We start from the raw sequence: 22947 nt of genomic DNA on the forward strand, positions 1-22947 counted from the left end.
AATAATCATTATGCAAATACACATTTCTGGGATAAAACATTGATTTGTACAGTATAGAAACATAATACGATAATTAATATAAAGACACTACGACCGTAAACTACAACCATGACCATTACTCCGGTTTTTATTGCAAACTTTTGCCCATTAATTGAAATCTAATTATCAGTTTAACTAATTATATAAACGCGCATATAATTTAATACTATGAAAATGAAAATTCTTATAATTATTCACGACATGGACTGTTAATAGGCATGGGCGAAATACTAACGTATAAAAGTGATGGTGGACAGAAGAAAGTCATCACTCTCAGCGTGGTAGGCTAATCTAAATCAATAGAGAGCACCATGGGAGCACTTGTAAGTACAATGCTTCGAAAACACATTTTCACACATTTTCCAACTGCCATTTTATTTTTTCAATTTTAGGTAATAGGTTGCGCATTTCTCGCGACATTATGTTTGACTGTAGCTCAAGAGGTTGCAGCGAAGAATGAAAACGCGGAAGAGCCAACTGAACATCCTCAACCGTTCATCACATACTATCGGTATCCAAACAATCCAGTATACTACTCAAACACAATTCGACCTTCCCCATCATATTTAATACCAATAGTTGGACAAAAAGTTGAACAACAGCAACAACAATTGCAGCAAGAGAATCAACAGAATCCGATTATAGCCAACCGAAATTCAGAAGCAGAGGAGGCACAACATGTGCACAGTTACGTTGAGGATGGCGAAAACCCCGAATACGCGGAAGATTATCAAGATAATCAAGAAAATCAAGAAAACCAGGAATATCAGGAACCAGAGGAAGTGACAGACGATTCGTACATTCAAAATGAACCAGTTTACAACGAACAAGAAGAAGATCAACCTGAAACATACAGCCCGACCAATGAAGGCTATGATCCAAAAGGGAACAGAGACGACACATCATACTACTACATAAAATATAATAAAGGCAAGAAAGAGATTCATTATCACCAACACAAACATTTGCATGAACATAACCACAAGCAAGAACATATACATAAACATAAATCAGCACATAGCCACAAAGAAAAGCATGGCCATGACCATAAAGAGGGCCATAAACATCATCATGAAAACAAACATTTGCATGATCATAAGGCCCATCATGAACATGGTCACCATAACAGTCATCATCACGAACACAAAGGTACATTTTCCTTTATAGTTTTTGTTATTTAATATCTAATCCAATGTTTCTCTTACAGAATCGCATGGTCACGAGCACAAGGCCGAACACGGACATGACCATAAGCATGACCACAAGCACGAGCACAAGGACGACCACAAACACGAGCACAGTCATAAAGGAGAGCACAAGCATGACCACAGTCATTTGCACAAACAGGATCACAGCCATGATCACAAACATGAGAACAAACATGCCCATGAACACCATCAGAATCATAAACATAACCATCATAACGAACACGATCATAAACATCATCATGACCATCACGCCAAACATAAACATGAGCATGCCCATCAATCTAAACCCTGGCACGGCCATCACGATCTTGGACAGGCGGTTTATTATATCAGGGGATCGTAGTTGTAAACATATTTATTTTGATAATAAACTTTAAAAAACCAACGCGAAGTATTTACTTCAACCCCCTCAATTTCTTGACAAAATATGTGAATTAAAAGAAAAGATTTTGTTGGAATATGAAAATTTTTAAAATTATAACATTAACAATTACATGTTTGATTAAAAAAATATTCTGAAAGTTTCTGAAATGCATTCTCCTTTTTAGAATTTTAATATATTTTATTTATTATTTGATAAGTAAATTGCATATAAAGTATAAAATGTTCGTGTAAATTTAGTAACATTTCAAATTTTAACTAAAACATCATCAAAATGTATTAAAGTAATTTAATATTAAATGATGAATAAATTTTTGTATTAAAAAAATATAATATTTTTGAAAAATATATTCCAAATATAACTCTTTAAAAATAAATATAGTTAGAAATAAAAAATTATACATTTTCTTACAATTTTGTTATTTTAATATAAAAATGAATGTATGATATATATTTTTATATATATTTTTTTACTATTTTAATATGTATTTTTATAAACAAAATTTATTAAATGTTCGTGAATAGTTTTTTCTAAATATTCTTATTATGTTATCAAAGAATAAATATAATAAAATACAACACAAATTTATAATATTTATTATACTAAAAGTAAACCATAAAAATGTTCGATGTTATGTCTTTTATAATAATAATATTATTAAAATATTTATTTATTGGCTAATGTGTCACATTAAAATATAATTTAGTAAAACTATTAACTACAGAAAAAATTTACTTTTTTTACGAAAAAATAAAGATAAATTGCTAAATTTATATATATTTTTTTGTGTCTATATATATATATATATATATATATATATATATATATATATATATATATATATACCATAAATATCATGTGTATTCTTCTGTCCAAAGTAATTTGGTACAAAATTAAAGCTAAACCAAAATAAAATTTATTTTTTTTAATTAAATGTACAGAAAAAGTATGATTTTAAATATAAAATGATTTTCATTTAATAAACTACTAATTTAAATTATGATTATACGGTTTCATCTTATTTTTAACATTAATAACACATCGTTAAATTTATTAAATTTACTCTATTTACCTTACTTAAAAATGTTTTGATACTATTTAGAAAATAATTTATTTTTTATTTTATAATATTTCCATTTATATTTATAATTATGATTATACGATTTTATCTTGTCTTTGCAAAAGATTGTTAAAATTATTAAAAGGTTTTTTAATAAATTTAAGAATAATAATAAATATAATTTAATTTAATAATAAAAATAATTTATTTTGGATTTATATTTAACTACAAAATTTCTAATTTAGTATTAAAAAAAAGATGTTTCCCCTTCTGTCCAAAATAATTTGTTACAACTAAAAAACAAAATAAATAACATAAAAATAAACAAAAATAAAATTTAATTTTTTAATTAAATGGAGCGAAAAATATATGTTTTTAAATATGATGTAATCTTCATTTCTTAAAAATTAAAGTGTAATTATGTTATGATAATACGATTATTTTCATGTCTAGATTTTTAAATAAATTAAACTGATTTTAAATGGATTTTTTAAACTTTTTTGCATATTTATATTTTATTACAATTTTCTAATAAGAAATGAATTTCTTCTGACATTAAATAACATAAAAATGGCGGAGAATAAAAATAAAATTTAATTATTTAATTAAATAAAATGGAATTTTTATATTTTACTACAAATTTCCTACTTCAGTATTAAATTGAATATTATGCTTTCATTTTTTCTCGAAATAATTTTTAATAAAGAAAAAAGAAATTGAGAAAGATAAAAATAGAGGTAAACAAAAAAATAATCTTTTAATTAAGTAGAACGAAAAACAGACATTTTTAAATTAATATAATCTTCATCTATTAAGAACTAATTTGTTATTATGATTTTTTCTCTTCTTATAATATATTGTTATGGTAAATATCTTTAATAATAATTTTAATTAATTGAATACCACAAAAGAGATACATAATAAAATATGTATGATTTTATCTTATTGTAATGGATTAAATGTATTATTGTGTATAATTTTTTAAACTATTTACAAATAATTATTTTGCATATTCTACTACATACCTACTTCAATATTAAATAACATATAACATAACCTATAAAAAATTATATTTAAAAGAGATATTTTTGTAATTTTGTCGAAATCGTACTATTTGTTTAACGAATAATTTAATTCAAACGACCGGATATTTTTTTATTATATAATCAATTGACTCTAACGAACATTAAATTTCCTAACAATTAAATAACGTATACACCGTACCTGGTATTGTTAATTATTCCGATAATAAATTCAGAAAAATTGAGTTAATTTGTCCCGTTTTCACTTTATGCAAGACAGCCCAGCGCGCTAAATTAATAACTAATTACGCCTTTAAAAAATAACCAGACAGAAACTTAAAACTAATGAACCCAATGGAAAAACGTAAAGTACATAGTCTATAATCTAAATTTGCATTAAATCGGAAGTTTATGAAGCGAGAAGAAATGGCTGGGTAGACGGGTGGTGGTACTTTTTGTTTAATATAAATAATGTGCGGCACGACTCAGAAGGCACACTCTCAGCTTGGTTTGCTTAGTCACTTTTGCACCATGGGAGGAGCTTGGGTAAGTTTTCTCACTTACGATAATTTATCTTATGTCGATCGGTAACATTTCTAATTAGAAAGAACTTTTAAATAGTCTAATATAGAAATGACATTAAAACAGGGAAATCTGTTTACAATTTAATAAAATGGGCTAGGTTTTTTATGTGGTATTTTTATAGTAATTAAGGAAATATATACGCATCTAATTAATAAATAAAATGTTGATGCTCTAGAAACGCCTGCAATATGTTGTCGCCAAAAACAAAATGAAAAGTGTCACGAAACAAAACTCCAGTGTTTGAACTTTCACAACTAATTACACACTCTGATATTTTTTCATGTTACATGTATTTTAATTTGAATGTAATTACTAATTTTATTTTAAAATCAATAGGTTTTCGCGAATGTGTTTATTATTGGATTGTGCGCAATTGCCGCAGTAAAAGTAGATCCAGAACTAGATGAAGAAGCTAAGTCGTATGTAAGCATTGCTCAAAACCAACAGAAGCCAATCGTCTACGGCAACTACGTGCCTGCGAGCAATAATATACACAGCGCGTACATAAATCCGGGCTATTCGAGAGTCAATTATTTAACATACGGAGGTAGCAGAACTCCAGACTATGATTTCGCTGAGGGCGGCCCAGTGGAGGCGGAAGTCGACGACTTGGGTGTAAGAGAAGACTATGACGATGCGGCCTCAGCCGTACCATACAGCGCTCCGGCTAGATACGAACAAAGAGATGACCTAGGCTACTACGGTTATCATCATAAAAAAGGAAAGAAAGAAGTCCATTATCATCAACACAAGCACCTTCATGAGCACGATCACAAACAGGAGCACGTGCATAAGCACAAGGCTACCCACGAACATGATGAGCATCATCACCATAAGCACGAGAACGAGCACAAGCACAAACATGGTCATAAACACGGTCACAAGCATGAGAACCATCACAAGCACGACCATCATCATGGCCATCATCACGAACATAAAAGTAAGTACAAATTATTAACACCTAATCATATACTGACTACGATTTTTCGTTTCAGACCAACATCATCATGACCACCACTCCGAACACAAGCACGGACATCACCACGGCCACAAGCATGAACACAAGAACCATCATGACCACAAGCACGAACACAAACACGGTCATGAGCATAGCCATCACGAGGATCATAAACATGAAAACCATCACGATCACAAACATGAACATAAGCACGGTCACGACCATCATCATGACAACAAGCATGACCATCATCACAAGCATGGCCACCATCATCATCACGGTCATCATGCCAAGCATGAACACAAGCATTCCCACAAGAAGCACCACAAGTGGTAGATGTTTGATGGAGTACAGTTATTTGTTATGTTTTTGTGCTTTTGTTGTTATTTGAATAAAGTTATTTAAAAATAAAAAATAATTCTTTTAATTTACTAGACAAAATAAAATTTGGTCTGCAATACTAGAAATAAAACATGGAAATTTTGTTATATTATGTCAAAAAATATTAAAATTAAGTTTTATTTACTTTACCCATTTATATGAGTGTTGTTGCTTAGGCACATTTATATTATTATAAATTATAATTTTGTCATTTTTAAGTGTCAAATTGTTATTAATTACAAAATAATTCCTCTTCTATAATTATTTTCAATTTGTAGCATAGAGTGTGCAGACGAAGTATTGGAGACTCAATAGAAACTAACGAAAATAATACAATGGTTGTTACAGAAAAAGACTACAAGAAAAGACGTAATTCAAAACAGATAATTCCAATCATAAACTCTTTCCATTGATTTACTTCAGAACAACAACCCCGTTGCCAGAAACACAGACACAGAACTCATTATGATAATATAACGATTGACCTAACACACCGGGACAAAAAAATTCATGTAAGAATCAAGACAAATGGTAGCAGCTACAAGTATAAGAATAACCACAAGCAAAACCATCGTCATGTCCATCATCACGAAGATGAAAGTAAAACCAAATTTTAACAACCAGACGTAGACTAACTGCTCTTTTATTTCAGATCATCATTCCGAAGGCAAGCATGAACATCACGACGAGTACAAGCATGGACACAAAAACGGTCATAATCGCAGCCATCACCACAAACATGAAAACCACGATGATCACACAGATAAACATAAGCAAGGACAACAGCCCGGTAATCATGCGAAGCATGAGTACAAGAACTACCTATGGTTGATTATTTGTAATGTTTTTAAATTTTTATTGTTAGATAAGAATAAAAATATTGGATTTCCTCAAATGCAAATAAGGCATTTTGTAAGAGTATTTAAAAATATTAGTTGAATCATATTTTTTTTTATTTTTAACACTTAGACATAACCAAACTCTTGTTTTCTGTTCCAGATATTGATCATCATGATCAACACTCCGAACACAAACACGATCCTGAGCACAGCAATGACAAGGACAATAATCATGAAAACCACCATGAGCACAAAAATGAATTTAAGCACGGTCACGACTTTATTCATGATGACAAACATAACAATCTCAAGCATGATCACAGTCATTACCGTGCTATCATCCCAAGCATGAGCACGAGTACATCACATAGTATTTTTAATATTTTGAATTTTCAGTGTCTGATGAATAGAATTGTTTAAAAATATATGTATATTCTTTTAATTTAGCAACTAGATAAAATAAATTTTTTACCTTCCTCAAATACAAGTAACATACTTGTAATAATATTTAATAATATTAATAAAATTATCAACTTAAAGAAAGACAAGAAAATGTAGTGTAATATTAATTGTTAATTTATAATTGTAAGTCAATTATTTGTTTTAACCCGATTATCTGATTAAAAAAGAAAACAACTATAACTAAAAATTATATTAATTTAACAAAGTTGTTTGTTATTCGAACCCGTTTATAGCCTTATTTGTTATCATTTTGTCATCTTGTCATTGCTGTCAAATTACTAGTCATCAAAAAATTAATCATTTTTCATACTCATCTTCATTTCATAGCATAGAATGAGCGAAGAATTACACACTGAAATACTGTTTAAAAATAGTGATGAAAACTTTAATGAAGATTCATTAGAAGAATCAACTGACGAAAATAATTCTAATACATCATTGAAACAACAAGCAAAACACTGCAAGAAACGACCCAATTCGAACCAAAAAAAGAAAGCAACTCCCAAAGAAGAAACAGACTTAAAAACATTTAAGGAAGAAACCATCCAAGAAATTAAAAGGCTGTACAAAAAACTGATATTGGTGGAAGCGTCAGACCCGAATAGTTTTAAGTCATCACTTGCATGTTTAAAGGGAACTAACAAAAAGTTATCTCCGAAAAAAATTAAGAAAAAGGACAAAATTGGAGGTCAAATTACATGTAAAAGGCTTAAGCACGATTATAAATTAGTTGACAAGAAGACTTTAGGAGAAGAATCTTCATCAATGGAGAATCCAGAAAATATTTGTAATACCCATGAATCAGATAGTTCACAAATTAGGGATTATGTAAATAATCACACATGCAAAAGACTGTGCAAACATTCAAACGAATATAAAAGACATACTCCAAAAATACCAGTGTCTCATGGTAAATTGATTTAATTAAAACAATTCTATTTTAACATTAATACTTTTCAGAGCAAAGGTACCAATACCAACATGCTGATGACGAAGAAGAAAAGACTCATGACTGCACTGCACATTATAATCATCATAAGCAATGCAAACATCATCATCATGTGCGTAAGAATTCCATAAGCCACAGAACTCATGATAAACCATAAATTCAATACTAATATAGCAAATCAAAAATTTTATATAATTGTTTTATTTAATTTATAAACTACATTCAAGAAAATTATATTTGCTAGGAAGCTGCTACATAATGATGTCGAAGATGTAAGTTGAGTTGCATATAACAAACGTTAGCAGGAGAACGTTTACTTTCAAATCTGAAATTCACACGTTACGGCTAGTGCAAACTTCAGGAGTTCAAAATTTAGTGGATAACTTATAAACTAACAAAACCATTAACTATTTTGATAGAAGACACCAATGATCTAGTAGTTCAGATCATTAAGAAGTATAAACTAATCGGATAGTTTAAATGCTATCCAAAACAGTTAAGTTAACATGAAAAAGGGATGGTTTTAAAAAGTAACCAAAACAAAATTATTTATTGTAGCTTGTTCTTGAACATGGTTTTAATTGAACAACTCAAGAAAATAAAAGATCTTTCGTAACTTTATTATAAAATTAAGCAGGAATTGTAGTTACTAAACAAAAATTAAGGTAATTAGTTACATTATTTTGAATAATGTTCAAACAGTGTACTTATTTTAAATTTCTCCATTAATCAACTACATTAACCGGAATACTTGGCTAGTCAATAAACTAACTGCTAATTTAGACGAAATTGATTTTTCTATCAAAATAGCCAAATTAGTTTGTGTATGACCCAGTCAAAATTGCGCATTAACTGTAACATATACTTATAAGAATAATACATAAGTAAATGTTATACATCTTACATTGGGCAAAATTTTCCATCATCGATCTAGGCCGATTAGATGGTTTATGGATTGCCTATAAATTATTATATAATAACATGTTAAAATGTGCAAAATTTATTCAGTTCTTGAACATTCAATGCCATTTCCGAATCCCAAAAAAACGAATTAAACGTACATTCACTTATTTGACCCATTAAACGACTATTTTTAAACATTTTGACTCATTTTTATAAACAGCCTAAGTTTAACGTAATTTGCTATGATTTAGGCTATTTTTAATTGTTATGGACTACTTACGGTTTCTTCCGTTTCAAGTAATGAATGACCAACTTAGAGACAAATCATGGTGTAACACATTTCTTGGAAAATGATACATGTGATTCTTCTAAAAACTTTAATTAAAATTGCTGAATGGTGCATTTAAGTCTATAAATATTTATACGTGCAGTTGTAACTGTAAATTGTTTTCTTCGTTTATTGTTTTTCCATAAAGAAATAAATCGGTTTTAACGCCATTCCTAGTTTAGTTTGCAATTCTATAAAAATAAGTATACTTAAACGTATGGCGTAAAATGATTTTTAGCATTTTTTTATAATTTAAAAAATATGTACGTTTATATACTTTTTGTTGGTTTTGCAATGAGCGTCCTATAAAAATGTGATAGTACAGTGAGGTATTAGTAATGCAAAAATTATACACCTACACAAAACTGTTATGGGTATTATTGATTAATTTATTCAGTTTGCCCTGAACTCCTGATTTGCGATTAACGACCTTCTGATTTTGTCTGTCAAGATTAACAAGAAATTCACAAGGTGGGGACAATCCAAATAAAAGGATATTTGCAATGGATGCAAAATAATCATAATCAAGATGTTTGGTGTGAGAACGGGATTATTTGTGTGTCTATTCGTTGCATTGTCGGAAGTGGTCGAAAGTGCCAACAATAATGATGCACTAAGTAAGTAAACCGTTGTCATCTTCCTTACTCTCAATTATGTAAATTTTTTGTCGTCTACAGTCAGAGACACACGTCAAGTTCGTTCCTTCGGACTTCTCCAAAAACTGAAAGGTTTCGGTGGTGGTTATCAAGGTGGTTTCGGTGGTTATCCACAATATCCTCCGCCATATCCTTACCCTCCTTACCCGGTTTACCCTCCGTACCCACCGCCACCTCCTCCACCACCTCCACCAGTCGTCCCGCCATACACCAAACCCAATGTGATCAACATAAACCTATCCCAGGCTCAAAACAATGCCCAAAATCACGGACACCATGAGCACATCAACGAAATACATGGAGGCGACTACAATTTGGAACATGTAGATGAACACGAACATCAATCCAGTTCACAATCGCAGACAGCATCTATTGGTATCCAAAATAGGGAAAGAAGACCGTACGTAAATCGATTTATTTTTATTAAAAGTGGCTTTTTAATTTAATATTTTTCAGATACGGAACATATTATTAAAGAAGACTGAGGGGAATTTAATTTATTTTACATATTGCTGTATTTAATAATAAAACAAATTAATAAGATGTTAGTAAATTTTATTTAATTTCCTTTCATCGATTCAAGGATGTCATTAATAATTACACACAGTTGACATTCTCTATTTAATTGATGATAGTTCAAAATGCTTTAGTGTATTATGGTAAATCCAGAATAAAAATATATAATTAAATAACACTGTTCTATATTTGGATTATCTCACGGTCAAAGTAAGTTTAATTAAAAGTAGAACCTTGGAAGTTTTGAGCTATGTTATTAAGTTAATTTTAAATTGGGAAAAACAATTGCGTTATATTTTTCATGAATGTCTATTTCAACGCATCGAAGCAAAGTAAATAAGCTTTTAAATCAATATTTTATCTGATAAAAATTTTAGACATATTTATAATTACCTTCAAACATGCTAATCTGAGATTACCATTCAAATTATTAATTGCATTCTAGAAAAAAAAGATTTTATTATCTCGATATCTCAATGTTTAATTAAATATATCATAATAATGAAAATAAACATATAACACATATGTTGTAAATTTTTTAAACTGTTATCTGAATAAATCAAATACTATCAGAATTATTAATTTCCTTCTAAAAAGAAGAATTTTGAGTTAAAACTGTTTCCATTTCTTATTTCTCAAAGATGAAACAATTGATAATTCTTAACTTTATTATTTAATCAATTAAACAAAGATTTAATTAGGAAAATAGATAATATCTGTAAGAACATGTGAACAATCATTGTAACTAATCGTTTATGACCGTAATAACATAAATTAATTAATTAAGATTAACTTGAGCAACTAAATGATCAATTTTTTAACTCGTCACATTATATTTAATAAACAGTAAGTGTATATTAATTGCTGAAGAATGTGTCCACGTGTATCAAAACCGAATAAACACATCTTATGCGTTTTATTATAGACACCATGACAGGACATACATGTTTGCGTATTGGCTCGATGCCCAACTTACAATTTTGGCTATGGAAACCTAATTTCCAATTTCAAACATTTTAGGAACGAGTGTTTTATTTATAATCACCCACGTAAGTTGTTTAGGACAAATTTAAGGAATTTTTGTAATTATCGGCGGTGCTTAAATTTTATCTGGTCCAATTAATGTGACATTTAATAAATAAATCACTTTACTGTAAATTTGTACACAGTAAAATGGCTAATATTGTAAATATGCGTAGGCTAAAATTCCAAAATGACACGCTATTATGAATCTAATAAGTTATGATTCATCTGCATATGTTTGTAAAACTGTTTTAATTATGCATCTTAATTGCTAGGAAAACACATACATTATTAATAATGAGAAGATAATGTAGATTTGATAAATTGTTCATTTTTCGAGCTAATAAATCCTAAAAGTTTTATCTAAAGATAGAAAGTAATTGTCTAGACTATTGCAATAAAATTTATTTATGATAAAAAAATAATTGCATAAATAATGCAAAGTTATGTTGTCTGATGTTTTAAAGATGGCAAAAATTCTAATCTAATATTTTTATTATTCCTTTTTTGTATCTATGAAAACTTAAATTAATATATGAACGTCAAAAGTAATTAAACCGAGTTGTTTAGCGACTTTAAAAATTCATATTTCATTTTATTAGTGTATTATATAAAAGAAACATAACGTGAATAAATAGTTTATTTTTCCCTATTCTGAATATTTTAATATTACAACTCAGAAGAAGCTCATTTCAATACAAAAGATATGAAATAATTTTAATATTATTAATAATGTTTTATTAGTTATTTATTGTTATTTGTAGTGTTAGTTTAGTATATTTTATTTTACCTACTGTGTTAAATAGTTTACTAATAGTAATTATTAGAAAACAATAAATATGAAATATTTTTAATTGCATTCTTTTTATTGTATTTTACTTACTATTTATGAAATTTTGATGAAATACGTACCTGAAATATACAAACGAAATTAATTAATTATTTCCGAAAATATGTCAACAAGGATGTATAGGAAAATAGGAGAAAATATGTTGTGAATCAAAGCTGTATAAGCACGTTGTATATTTTAACAATTCTCAACCACATCGACATTTAAAATAATATTCACTAAAACCATTTATAACTTTAAATACCAAATATTATACCAAAATCCGAATACCAAGAAATAATGTGTTTATATAGCTAAAACTTTTCAGATATATTTGTACCAATGGTTTTCTTTGTATTTTTTCTTTTTATTTATTTCAATTTTTGCTTGGTTAAATGTTGCGTTACAGTCGTAAATTTACCCAATCTGAAGGGGGACTTAAAGAAGGTGGTCCATTAAAGAAATAGTTAGAAGAGTGTGTACTGAGGTCAGGTGTTGACCAGCACGGAGAGAAATACGTGTATGACGCTTTTGACGGCCAAAGAGGTTCTACAGAAATGTAATACCGTCATATATCGACAAATCGTGTGGCAGCTGCATAATACTGTGGGTGTACTAATTGGTGCATCGTCAACAAGGTGTGGTATCAGGTTTCTTGGTCTTTGTGGGTACCACCCGCATTTGGTGCTTCCACTGACCTCCGAACATCCGCCTCAAAGATTGGAATGGTGCCAACGAATGAATTGGATTGATGAATGGGATGGAGCTGGAGAGAAGTCGGATACAAAGACGTAGTCCAGAATATTCTCTAGAACAGTGATTTTAACTATGTGTTATGGGAACAACTTCCTCCTTGTAGTTATACAGGGTACTGATATGTATAGGATATCCGGAGAGATGCGGATGTATCTTAGACGCCGTGTTCCAACAAACCCCCTTATTCTCTACATTTCCTTTCATGGGATGTTTAGAACAAACTCGTGTTACAGATATGGCAGGAAAAAAACTGACTAATCTTCCCATTCAACCCGGGAATAATTGAACTCTTTGCCTCAGGAATAGATTAACAATCTATTCCACAGCACGCCAAGGCGAGTACCTGAGTGTGCAAATTTGCGAGATTGGCCTACACACTCATGATCAAATTTATGTGTTATATAATTACAGCTTAATTTTTAATAAACTATTATTTAAGTTACAGTTAACTTGTATACCAAATCTCATTAATAAATGTTAATTTTTCTGAGTGTTCAAATTTTGTTAATCAGAAGTGTATTTGCACCACAACAAATACAGCAGTAATACAGTGATATTCGCTCCAGCTCCCTTAAAGTATGTAAGCGTACAGTTCATAAAGTTCATGAAACGACTTACAATTTGCGCTTGAATATAATAGAATAATGCGAACTGGTTTATTTAGTTTTACAACGCCCACAAAAGTCTACGAGACTTGTGACGACACAAATGTAAGTATAGCTCGGTCGCTGCAAAACAGGACGGCAGGAAAAAAATCGCGCAATTCCGCCGCCCGTGGGTTTTATTGTTATAAATTGCATTTATTTTTATATTTTCAACGGGGAAATGTCAGATTGTGTGTTAGGAATGTTTACTGCATATTACTCGGTTCAAGGAGAATTATGTCTGTGCAGAAATGTAGAAAATGGCACAAATCAATTCACCATTATTTATTTCTGTAAATCGGCAGCAAAGCACTTAACTAGAACAACTGTATAAATGTTGCCGACTAATTAATTTATTTTTTTTATGTAATTAATTTTAAACCAATTGGCCAAATAATCCAATTTCCAATTAGTCCTTAGCAAGAACGTAAATGCACACTTGAAAATTATGCGTATTCCATGAAAATTTTGACATACCTATTTGCTGACAACCATATGGTCATCAAATAACACAACAACTTGAACGCACATAAAATTAATTAGAAATAATCGTGTTCCACACCATCGGGCACCGTTTAGCACTAATTAATTTGATCAAACAAGATCACTAACAAATATAAATAAACTTTATTAAAACGTGATGATAAGTTTGAATTAACCAAAGCAACTGGCACTAAATACGAGATATTACGATGAACCTTGTTGAAGCAAAGACGTGTACATATTTGGTATAATCAATGTCGCGAATCAAGTTACTAACTTACTGCAACGATTTTAAGATTTTTTTCAACACTTCACCAGTGCTATTTAAACGTGTGGGCAAAATATGAATTTACATGGGAATTTAGTGCAGAAATATTGAATGTAAATGTAGGATAATTAAACTGGTGCCTACGACAACACAAATAAGTGATATATGTTTGCCAGCTATGAAATACTCTTAATATTAGGTACAGAAAAAAGTAATTTACTTTCAACAAAATAAATTTTATAGTAATCAACTATTTTTTGACAATAGAACAAGAGTTTTTGGAACTGAAGTGAAGGTCAAACAAAGTTTGGACCTCCTCTGCGAAATCAAGCCTTTTTTCAAGTAAAAAACTGGACAAAAATAAATAATAAACCCTTGGAAAAATATCTGCACTATATGGTGGATAAATTAAGATTCTGAACCTATCTTCGTGTCTTTAATATGTTCTTTATGTTGCCACGAAGATGTAGTAAACAGATACAATGATCATACTCATTGTAAATAGTAATATATGAAATTTTACACGCAACCATATACACTTGTCAAAATCTTTCTTGGACTAAATTATTTTTTAAGTACTATTCCACCAGAATTATCAGCTACAACTGTCAGGAATTATAGTAAACAACCTATTTATACTCGCACGTAACAGGCATTAGAAAAAGACTCATTTGCCTTACGTGCAAGGAAAAAATTGGCAATTGTTAAAGGCTTCGTTTTGTTGTACCCTATCAATTTATGTGGATTCCATTTGTCTAGCTTTTTGATAAATTTCATTGCATGTAACCTTTTTATAGTGATTGATTCGTCGCAGTTTAATGACTCCCCAATTTCAAACCACTTTCAAGATATTACTTAATTTCCTCATTGGTGTGGGTATCAGGACAACCTTGACGTTGTTCATGTTCAATGCAATACTAAACCGAAGAACCCAAACTGGCAAAACTTCATCAGTTACAATATCTGCTCCAAAAAAAACCATTATGAAAGCACTTTTGCACGAATTTAGCGCTTTAATAAAATATTAAAATACATAATACTATATGTATAATATAAAAAATTAATTCAAATAAATCATGAACCAAAAATATAAATTACCTTTTCCAGTAACTAATATCAATAATTTTTCAATTTGTCGTTACTACATAGGTGTGACGTAAATTCCTCAAACGTAAACAAACACGTAGTTCGTCAAAATTTCTGTTAATCGAACAATACGTGTGTGACTAAGCACTCTAAGTACCATAACAAAAATTCGTGAGACAAAACACACAGATCCCAAACCGATAAACAAACCATAAACATTAATAGTACAAAAAAATCACGGTAGGCAATCACTCGTATGTGCAATTGCACTGCAACCGTTTGTAAACTTGCCAAAATGCCAAAAAATATGTGACATTTAGTAACTGCATATTTTCAAATGATTATTAATATTTTTGATACGTCCATTCGAAATTTAGAGGTGCAATAAATAAATCGGATTAAAAGCAACGTAGTTTTACCAGTTGTTCGAAAATTGTCGAGTTTAAAGACCTCTCTCTGTGCGCGTCCGTAATTTCTGTAACAATGCGTTATTTCGGGAAAATTGCGAGAATTTCTCGATTTAAATTTAGAACGATTATTTTCGAACTTGCAATAATATTTTTATTAATGCTAATTTCTCAACCTATAACGTTAACATCGGCGACTGAGAAATTAAACACGCGTATTTGTATTATAAATGTTTTTCAGTCTCCCTAAAATAAATTCGTAAAATAATGCCACATTTTGGATCTAAATTAGAAATTTGTGCTCTGTGAACTGTGTATTTAGTTTCTTAACATATATTTTGTTACTATATTTAATATATTAAATCTAAAGGAAAAAAATATACATTTTATTAAATGTAAGAAAATTAATTTAGAATAATACAATAAGTATTTTTGATCATCGAAGGAAGAAATAGAAGAAAAAAATATTAAATATTTTTAAGAATTTTTCATATTTTCTGAAAAATATAATAATTTAGTGTATTAATTTAAGTACATTTCATTTTCTTATTTTATTGACAAGTTTTCAAATGTTTAATTTTCTGGATAATTCAGTAAATAATGATTATGTGTATATTAATAATTTATTGTTAATGAAATAATAAGAAATAATTAGATGTCAAGTTGTAACAGATGCATGTGATATATTTGGATTATAAATACTTTTAGTCTCTCTAAATTAAATTGTTAATACAATTCTTAATAACTAATTATTAATATTAATTACAAACCCTGAAGATTATTTTTAGAAATGTATATAGAAGCATAAAATTATTAAATTATTAAAAATAATGGGTTGAATTTAACAATAAAATAAACGCATTTATCATCACTTTTTTAATATTTATTAAAGATATACATATATTGAAAAAAAACCTAATTTAGAAATAAATTGAATGTATTTAAATTTAACATTTATGCTTTGTGAACTATTTATTTTGTTTCATTAAAATTATATTAACTATATTAAATATGAAGAAAATTAATACGGAGTGGTACAATAAGCATTTTTAACTGATTATAACTTGTAGATTGGAAGATTTTTTTTTATATTTATTTAATAACTATATATATATATATATATATATATATATATATATATATATATATATATATATATAATAAATATTACAAGTAGCTTCAAAATAATAAATGAAACAAAAAAATATCGAATATTTTTCAGAACTTTTCAATTTTTTAAAAATATAATAATTATCTTTATACATATTTGTTGTATTTTTAAGTTTTCGAATTTTTAATAATTATTATATAATTATATATTTAATATATAATGATTCTGTGTAGTATTTTTTTTAAATATTTTATTGTTAATGAATTAATAATAAATACGATTAAATTTGAATATTTTGAAATAAATATATAAAATTATTTATTTGCAATTTACACAATACATAACAATAAAAGTATTTGTCGATGATAAAAAAAAATTTATTATTATTTATCATGATAAATGATCAAATATTATTAGAATCTGAATATCATAATTTAATGTGTCATTTTTAATTTTGTTAATAAATTCAATGAAGGATTTACCTTATCCATGATCATTTTTTCTAATAAACTAAAATAATAAAGCAAGTTAATTTTTTTATTAAAACTTACTTTTCTAATTTAGATGCTCATGAAATGGGAAAGTGCAATAAAAAATACTTTTAACTTTAATATTTAAATTTGCTGACAGTTTTTGTAATATTTGGTTTGGCTATTTTTATAAAACAAAATAAATATTGTTATCAAAATTGTTGGTTAATTGTTTACTGTAAAAGTCAACATTTATTAAAATATAAATAGAAGTATATCTTCTATTTATATTTTAATAAATTATGACTTAAAGTAATACAACAAAATGCGGGCATCAAAATATTATTACGTATTGTAAAATAACAAATTAAATTAAAATTCATCACTTAGTCATTTGTTATTCTCAATTAATTTAGCACATTTCAGATATGCAATTCACATCTGAGAGAAGTTCAAGGTCGAAGAAAGTTGTATGACTAACAAATTTCAATAAGATTTCGAAACTCCCCCGAAATAAGCTTCACGTTACATATTCGAGAAATAAATAGAATTATTATTCGTTCCGAAGGCTACGAAACTTCCACGTGACACACAATTTACACGCTTACAAATACCGAAATAACGTCAGGCCCGCAATGGCAAATAAATCGAAACGTATATAAAAGTAATTGCAAGTTATTTTGCAAGTGTTGCGTAAAAAATGCGTTACCCACAATATTTTTTATAGATTTTGGCTTATAGTCTTGGCAAAGGTTTGCGTGGTATTTTTGGATTTTCGGAAACGTTTGCGCACGGAAAAAAAATAATAACACAGGAATACAACAAATTATCAATAATCAATGCGTGCAGGTGCAACCGAGGTTACGGTTTATTTCCGTCGGACGTCGAAAAATATGAAAAAAAAACAGGCGTAACGTCGCGCAGTGACGGAATACGGCCCTTCAGAATCAAAAACCAAAAGGGCAGTTCGTTTCGCAATGTGTGAACGAGCAACACTCAATAAAACACCGATAAACGCAGTACTTACGAGGAATTATGCCAATGCCAACGAATCTATTCGTTAAAAACTAAAAACTTTGGAAAAGGTGCATTTCGAATAATAAACTGAAAATGTTTGGCTTTGCAATGTTGAATCATTGCAAGATAGAGCCGAAGATGCCCGAATTGTGGTTGGAAACTGAACCGTGTCTAAAAATGGAAGCACCGGTCAGAGCGTCGGGACGCCAAACGAATATCGACGCTACATGGAATGTATTTCTTCTCGTTAATGGACAATCGCTTTGTTCTTAGTTTTTTTAATAAAATTCTTATTAAATTCGTTGAAAATTTCCAAAAATTTAATTAAAAGTAAAACAAATATTATTGATTAAAATCTTAAATAAATAGAAAAATTTTCTTAACAAGTAAGAATTTAATGTAAATGAGAAATTTAGATTTTAAAAATATATATGTATGTGTTGCGAAATTATTGAAAAATATAAATAATACATAATTTTTATTCTAATTTTATTAATTAAATTATTCAAGTTACTTTAATCAAATATTTTTTTTAAAAAATCAAGTGTCGAATGTGGATTTGTTTTTAATTTGGTTTGAAATTTTCTCAATGACATATACAATAATTAAATAAAATATTATATTAATTTCAATAATAATCAAATATAGTGTAAAAAGTTTAGATTTTAAAAAATTAATAAATCATTGGATAAAATCCCAACTAATAAGAAAATAATCTAATTATAAGTGAATGAGTAATTTAGATTAAAAAAACATATTCCATATGATGTAAAATTATTCAAAAATTAATTATTTTTTCGTAATTATCTTGAGGAATATATTCAAGTTTCTTTGATCAAATAACAATTGCTAAAAGTCAATTTTTGATAATACATATAAAACATCTAAAAATAAATACAATTAATTTATTAATTTCATAAATAAACATAAAAATTTCTGAAGTTGAATATCAATGTGAATATTCATTATCTATTTCTGTTACAACATTCAATATTGGCAGAAAGTAATGCAACTTTTTTAAAATTTAAATATTTTTTGTCCTGGCTATTATGTTAAAAAATATATATGTTAAAGATTTACTTACATTTTTAAATTTAATAATTACATAGTTAAATAATAATAAAAAATAAAGGGTTTAATTTTACTAATGATTATTTGTTTTGGGCTGGCAAAAAGTAAAGCAAGAACTTATGCTTTTTAAAGTTATATTAGACAAATAATTTGTAATTGTTATTTTAATTATTTCTACACTAATAGTTTGTAAAATACCCATTATTATGAATAACTTGCAACCACCTTTTTTACATGGAAAGCAACAGGTGGTCAATAATATTAGGATCCATGTTTTACCAGGCCTCCTACAAAACCATGAATAAATTTCTTATTACTATACTTTTTGTGTTTTATTTTGTTGGTCACTATCTCTCATAAGTTTTCAGTGTGGTTTAGATCGGGACATTGAGATGGCCAATTCATAACAATATTGGGTCATTATTCTGTTGTTCTTCAATATTTCTTTATACATAAAACGATCCATAATGTCCTCTATTCGATGGAGAGGACCCATTCCAAATCCCGAAAAGTAGCTCCCTCTATACCATTACTGACCCGCCGCCGTGTTTAACAGTGGGTATAGTATACTTTGGGTTAAGCCTTTCATGAATAAGTCGCCTTACATATAAAATCCCATCAGATTCATACTAACCAGATTAAACCTGGATTCATCACTCCAGATCACTAATTTCCAATCATTTAAAGTCCAATATAAATGGGGCAACTTAAGTGTGGCTCGTCTGTTTTTCTCTAATTGTAATGGTTTTTTGGCTGATGTTCACGCATGAAGACACCCCCATAGTAATTTGTCTCTTACGGTTCTTGGGGAAACGTTAATTTCAAGTTGTGTCCCAAATAGATCTTTTATTTAACTTGGAACTCGGGAAAGAATATTTTTTGGAGTAGGATAAAATTTCTTGATCTTCCACTTTTATTTTTTACTTGAAAATTGTTGTAGAACATGCGTTGCAGTCGATTTACTCGTCGAGCGATATTGATTTTTCTCTCACCGCGTTGGAGATTATTTCTATCCGTGAGGCATTATATTAACTCTGTTTATTTAAGTGTATACTGTAAAACTAAAAATTATTACAGATTTTGTAGGGATTAGGAACGTTTAATAAAAAATTGCTCTACTTTATGCCAGCCGAATATTTAGTTTTTTAATTTGTAGATAACGGAATTACTTTTAATACAAGAAATATTCACCGATATCCGATATGTATCATTGAACAAATCCTGAAATACGTCATTTATTTACGTATTTTTATTTTTATGTAATTTTGTTGATTAAAATATTCAAATTTCTATGACCATATAATAATTTAATTTTAGCTCATAACTAATAGCTATAAAAACCTTTTTTAAAGAAAAAAATATTATTAATTGTATATTTTTTAATATTAACACCAAAATTACTGTAATTGAATAATAAAATTAAAGAATATAAATATTTTTAATTTGATTCATAATTTTCTCATTAAATTTAATGAATACAATTTACAAGTAAAATAAAATCAAACCATAAAATCATTTATCTAATACGTAGTAGTAAACTAATGTCTATAATTGCAAATACAGCGTGAAATTTTCAGTATATACTATTATTATGTTTTTAAAGAAATTTTAATGATGTTAATTTTTTTAAAAAGTTCAGAAATAAATTAAGAATAAATCAGTAAATGCTGCAATTATCTAACCATCTAAATAAGAAAATAAGAGCAGTTAAATTTCTGGGTTAATTTATTTAGTTTCCAAGATCTAAGATCTAAGATTTTAGATATTTATGTTTATTTTATTAAATACTTTAATATTTCATAAATATTTTTCATTTTTCTTATAATTTTTAGAAAGAATATCAAATTAAGATGAGACATTTTTTCCAAAAAATGCACAATTCAAAACAAAACATACATATACAGGGTGAATCAGAAGATCATATGAAAAATTATATTACCAACAATTTTTCAAAATTTACAATATTTGACTAACGTTACGTAATACATTAATAAATAATATGTTAATTTAAATAATAATATTCGTGCTAGCATCAGTTCTTACGAATATATTTTGAAATATGTTTAATGACGATAGTTATTCATATTTTTATGTTTTCTTTCTTATTTATGTTTTGAGCTAGTATTCATTAAAATCTAATTATACATAAGGGAAAACATATACTGAAAAATTTACTACTTTCAAAATACATAAAATTACATTTTAGACAAGTAATAATCCAGTATCTCTCTAGTATTATTTAAATGATTCCAGTTTCAAGTAATAATTAACTAAACAATATTTAACATTGTATACATCATTATTATTGCTCACTGACTCAATGATTCATAATATTATTAATATTATGATAAATTATTACCGATTAGTTGAATATATTTTCTTTAAAAAATAGTGAATTTAATATTTTATATACACAATTATAATATTTTTTTCTTATAATATATATATATATATATATATATATATATATATATATATATATATATATATATATATATATATATATATATTATAATTGTGTATATAAAATATATATTGTATATATATATATATTTCAAAAATTTAAAAAATATGACCGGAACAATGTTTATCTAAAGTACACATTAATAGATACATCACTAGGTCACATGAGTTAAAGATGTGACTGTACTTTCCGTTCAATTATTTTTATATTTGTAAATAAATTTTTAAGTTTAATGCAAATTTTCTTATCTTCTAGACGTTTTTTAATTTTATTTACTTACAGAATAAGTGACTTTTAAATCTCCTTGTCTTGTTACACCTATTATAAATTATTTAACAATATAATAATAATATTTATATTTATATATTATAAGCTCACATTACATACTAAAATAATCTTACTTGCATTAAAAATATCCAAACTCATATCTTGGGAAAAACTACAATCTCCTTAATTAAAATAATGCAACAAGGAGGTTCTTTAATATATGTATGATGTATATGTAAAACTAAACCATTTTTAATACTTTTTATTAACTTCAACCAACAGCCTTATTAGGTCTAATAAATATGAAAAGAATAGAATTAGTTAAATCATCGACTTCTCTAATATTTACATTTCTCCCATTGGAGAAAATGTCGTTATATCTTACGACATAAAGAACTTATAACCGATTATCCTCGATCAACCAGCCGTGGTATTGGACAAAGGCAACACCGGGTCTATAAAGAGATAAGTCGAGTTAAAAACCCGTCGGTGCCCGGTCAAACACTTAGCATTGAGCTGAGCTGTATATGGAATAGCACTTTTCAATAACGCGGAATTTTAATCCCGCCTTGAACCGTATTGTTCGTGGCATTTTAATAAATTATCGACGGTCGGAAAGACGGCCACCACCGGAAATCGGTCGGCCGTTTAATATTACCACTGATATCAGGAATGTACTTGATGAAAATTAATCTGAATTGTAAATGCGTATTTAATAATAACATTACGTGCGATTTTATTTTAACTTTAAACGCAATCGCTT

The 22947-nt window shown here is 28.0% G+C and overlaps 6 protein-coding genes across 9 annotated transcripts in view; 5 read left to right on the forward strand and 1 right to left on the reverse strand.

Annotated features, from left to right (window-relative positions):
* The window catches only part of LOC109608744 (titin), a 74356-nt gene that overhangs the window by 31361 nt on the left and 20048 nt on the right, over positions 1-22947 (reverse strand). For 2 of the 4 annotated variants that reach the window (XM_049961558.1, XM_049961556.1), the window contains exons 1-2: positions 18393-18526; positions 12195-12223 (exon numbers count right to left, since the gene is read on the reverse strand). The exons of 1 other annotated variant lie outside the window; for it this stretch is intronic. The gene's annotated coding sequence lies outside the window, so the exon portion shown is untranslated. Of the gene's footprint in view, positions 1-12194; positions 12224-18392; positions 18527-22947 lie in introns of those variants that run through there. One more of the 4 variants, XM_020025273.2, reaches the window with a different exon arrangement.
* LOC126266524 (histidine-rich glycoprotein-like) lies at positions 351-1632 on the forward strand. Its single transcript, XM_049970685.1, has 3 exons — positions 351-362; positions 432-969; positions 1247-1632. The coding sequence occupies exons 1-3, from the start codon at positions 351-353 to the stop codon at positions 1588-1590; spliced, it is 894 nt and encodes a 297-aa protein (XP_049826642.1). The 3' UTR covers positions 1591-1632.
* LOC126264295 (uncharacterized histidine-rich protein DDB_G0274557-like) lies at positions 4241-5591 on the forward strand. The gene is made up of 3 exons (XM_049961560.1): positions 4241-4257; positions 4633-5236; positions 5292-5591. The coding sequence occupies exons 1-3, from the start codon at positions 4243-4245 to the stop codon at positions 5588-5590; spliced, it is 918 nt and encodes a 305-aa protein (XP_049817517.1). The 5' UTR covers positions 4241-4242; the 3' UTR covers position 5591.
* LOC126266529 (histidine-rich glycoprotein-like) lies at positions 5902-6884 on the forward strand. Its single transcript, XM_049970695.1, has 5 exons — positions 5902-6004; positions 6059-6235; positions 6288-6425; positions 6635-6805; positions 6871-6884. The coding sequence occupies exons 1-5, from the start codon at positions 5971-5973 to the stop codon at positions 6882-6884; spliced, it is 534 nt and encodes a 177-aa protein (XP_049826652.1). The 5' UTR covers positions 5902-5970.
* LOC126264296 (uncharacterized) lies at positions 7210-8080 on the forward strand. Its single transcript, XM_049961561.1, has 2 exons — positions 7210-7846; positions 7897-8080. The coding sequence occupies exons 1-2, from the start codon at positions 7270-7272 to the stop codon at positions 8040-8042; spliced, it is 723 nt and encodes a 240-aa protein (XP_049817518.1). The 5' UTR covers positions 7210-7269; the 3' UTR covers positions 8043-8080.
* LOC109608746 (WASH complex subunit 1-like) lies at positions 9481-10315 on the forward strand. The gene is made up of 3 exons (XM_049961562.1): positions 9481-9733; positions 9794-10172; positions 10229-10315. Exons 1-3 carry the CDS (start codon positions 9646-9648, stop codon positions 10245-10247), a joined length of 486 nt encoding a protein of 161 aa, XP_049817519.1. The 5' UTR covers positions 9481-9645; the 3' UTR covers positions 10248-10315.

The sequence above is a fragment of the Aethina tumida genome, chromosome 1 (genome assembly GCF_024364675.1).
Source record: "Aethina tumida isolate Nest 87 chromosome 1, icAetTumi1.1, whole genome shotgun sequence".
Taxonomy (NCBI): domain Eukaryota; kingdom Metazoa; phylum Arthropoda; class Insecta; order Coleoptera; family Nitidulidae; genus Aethina; species Aethina tumida.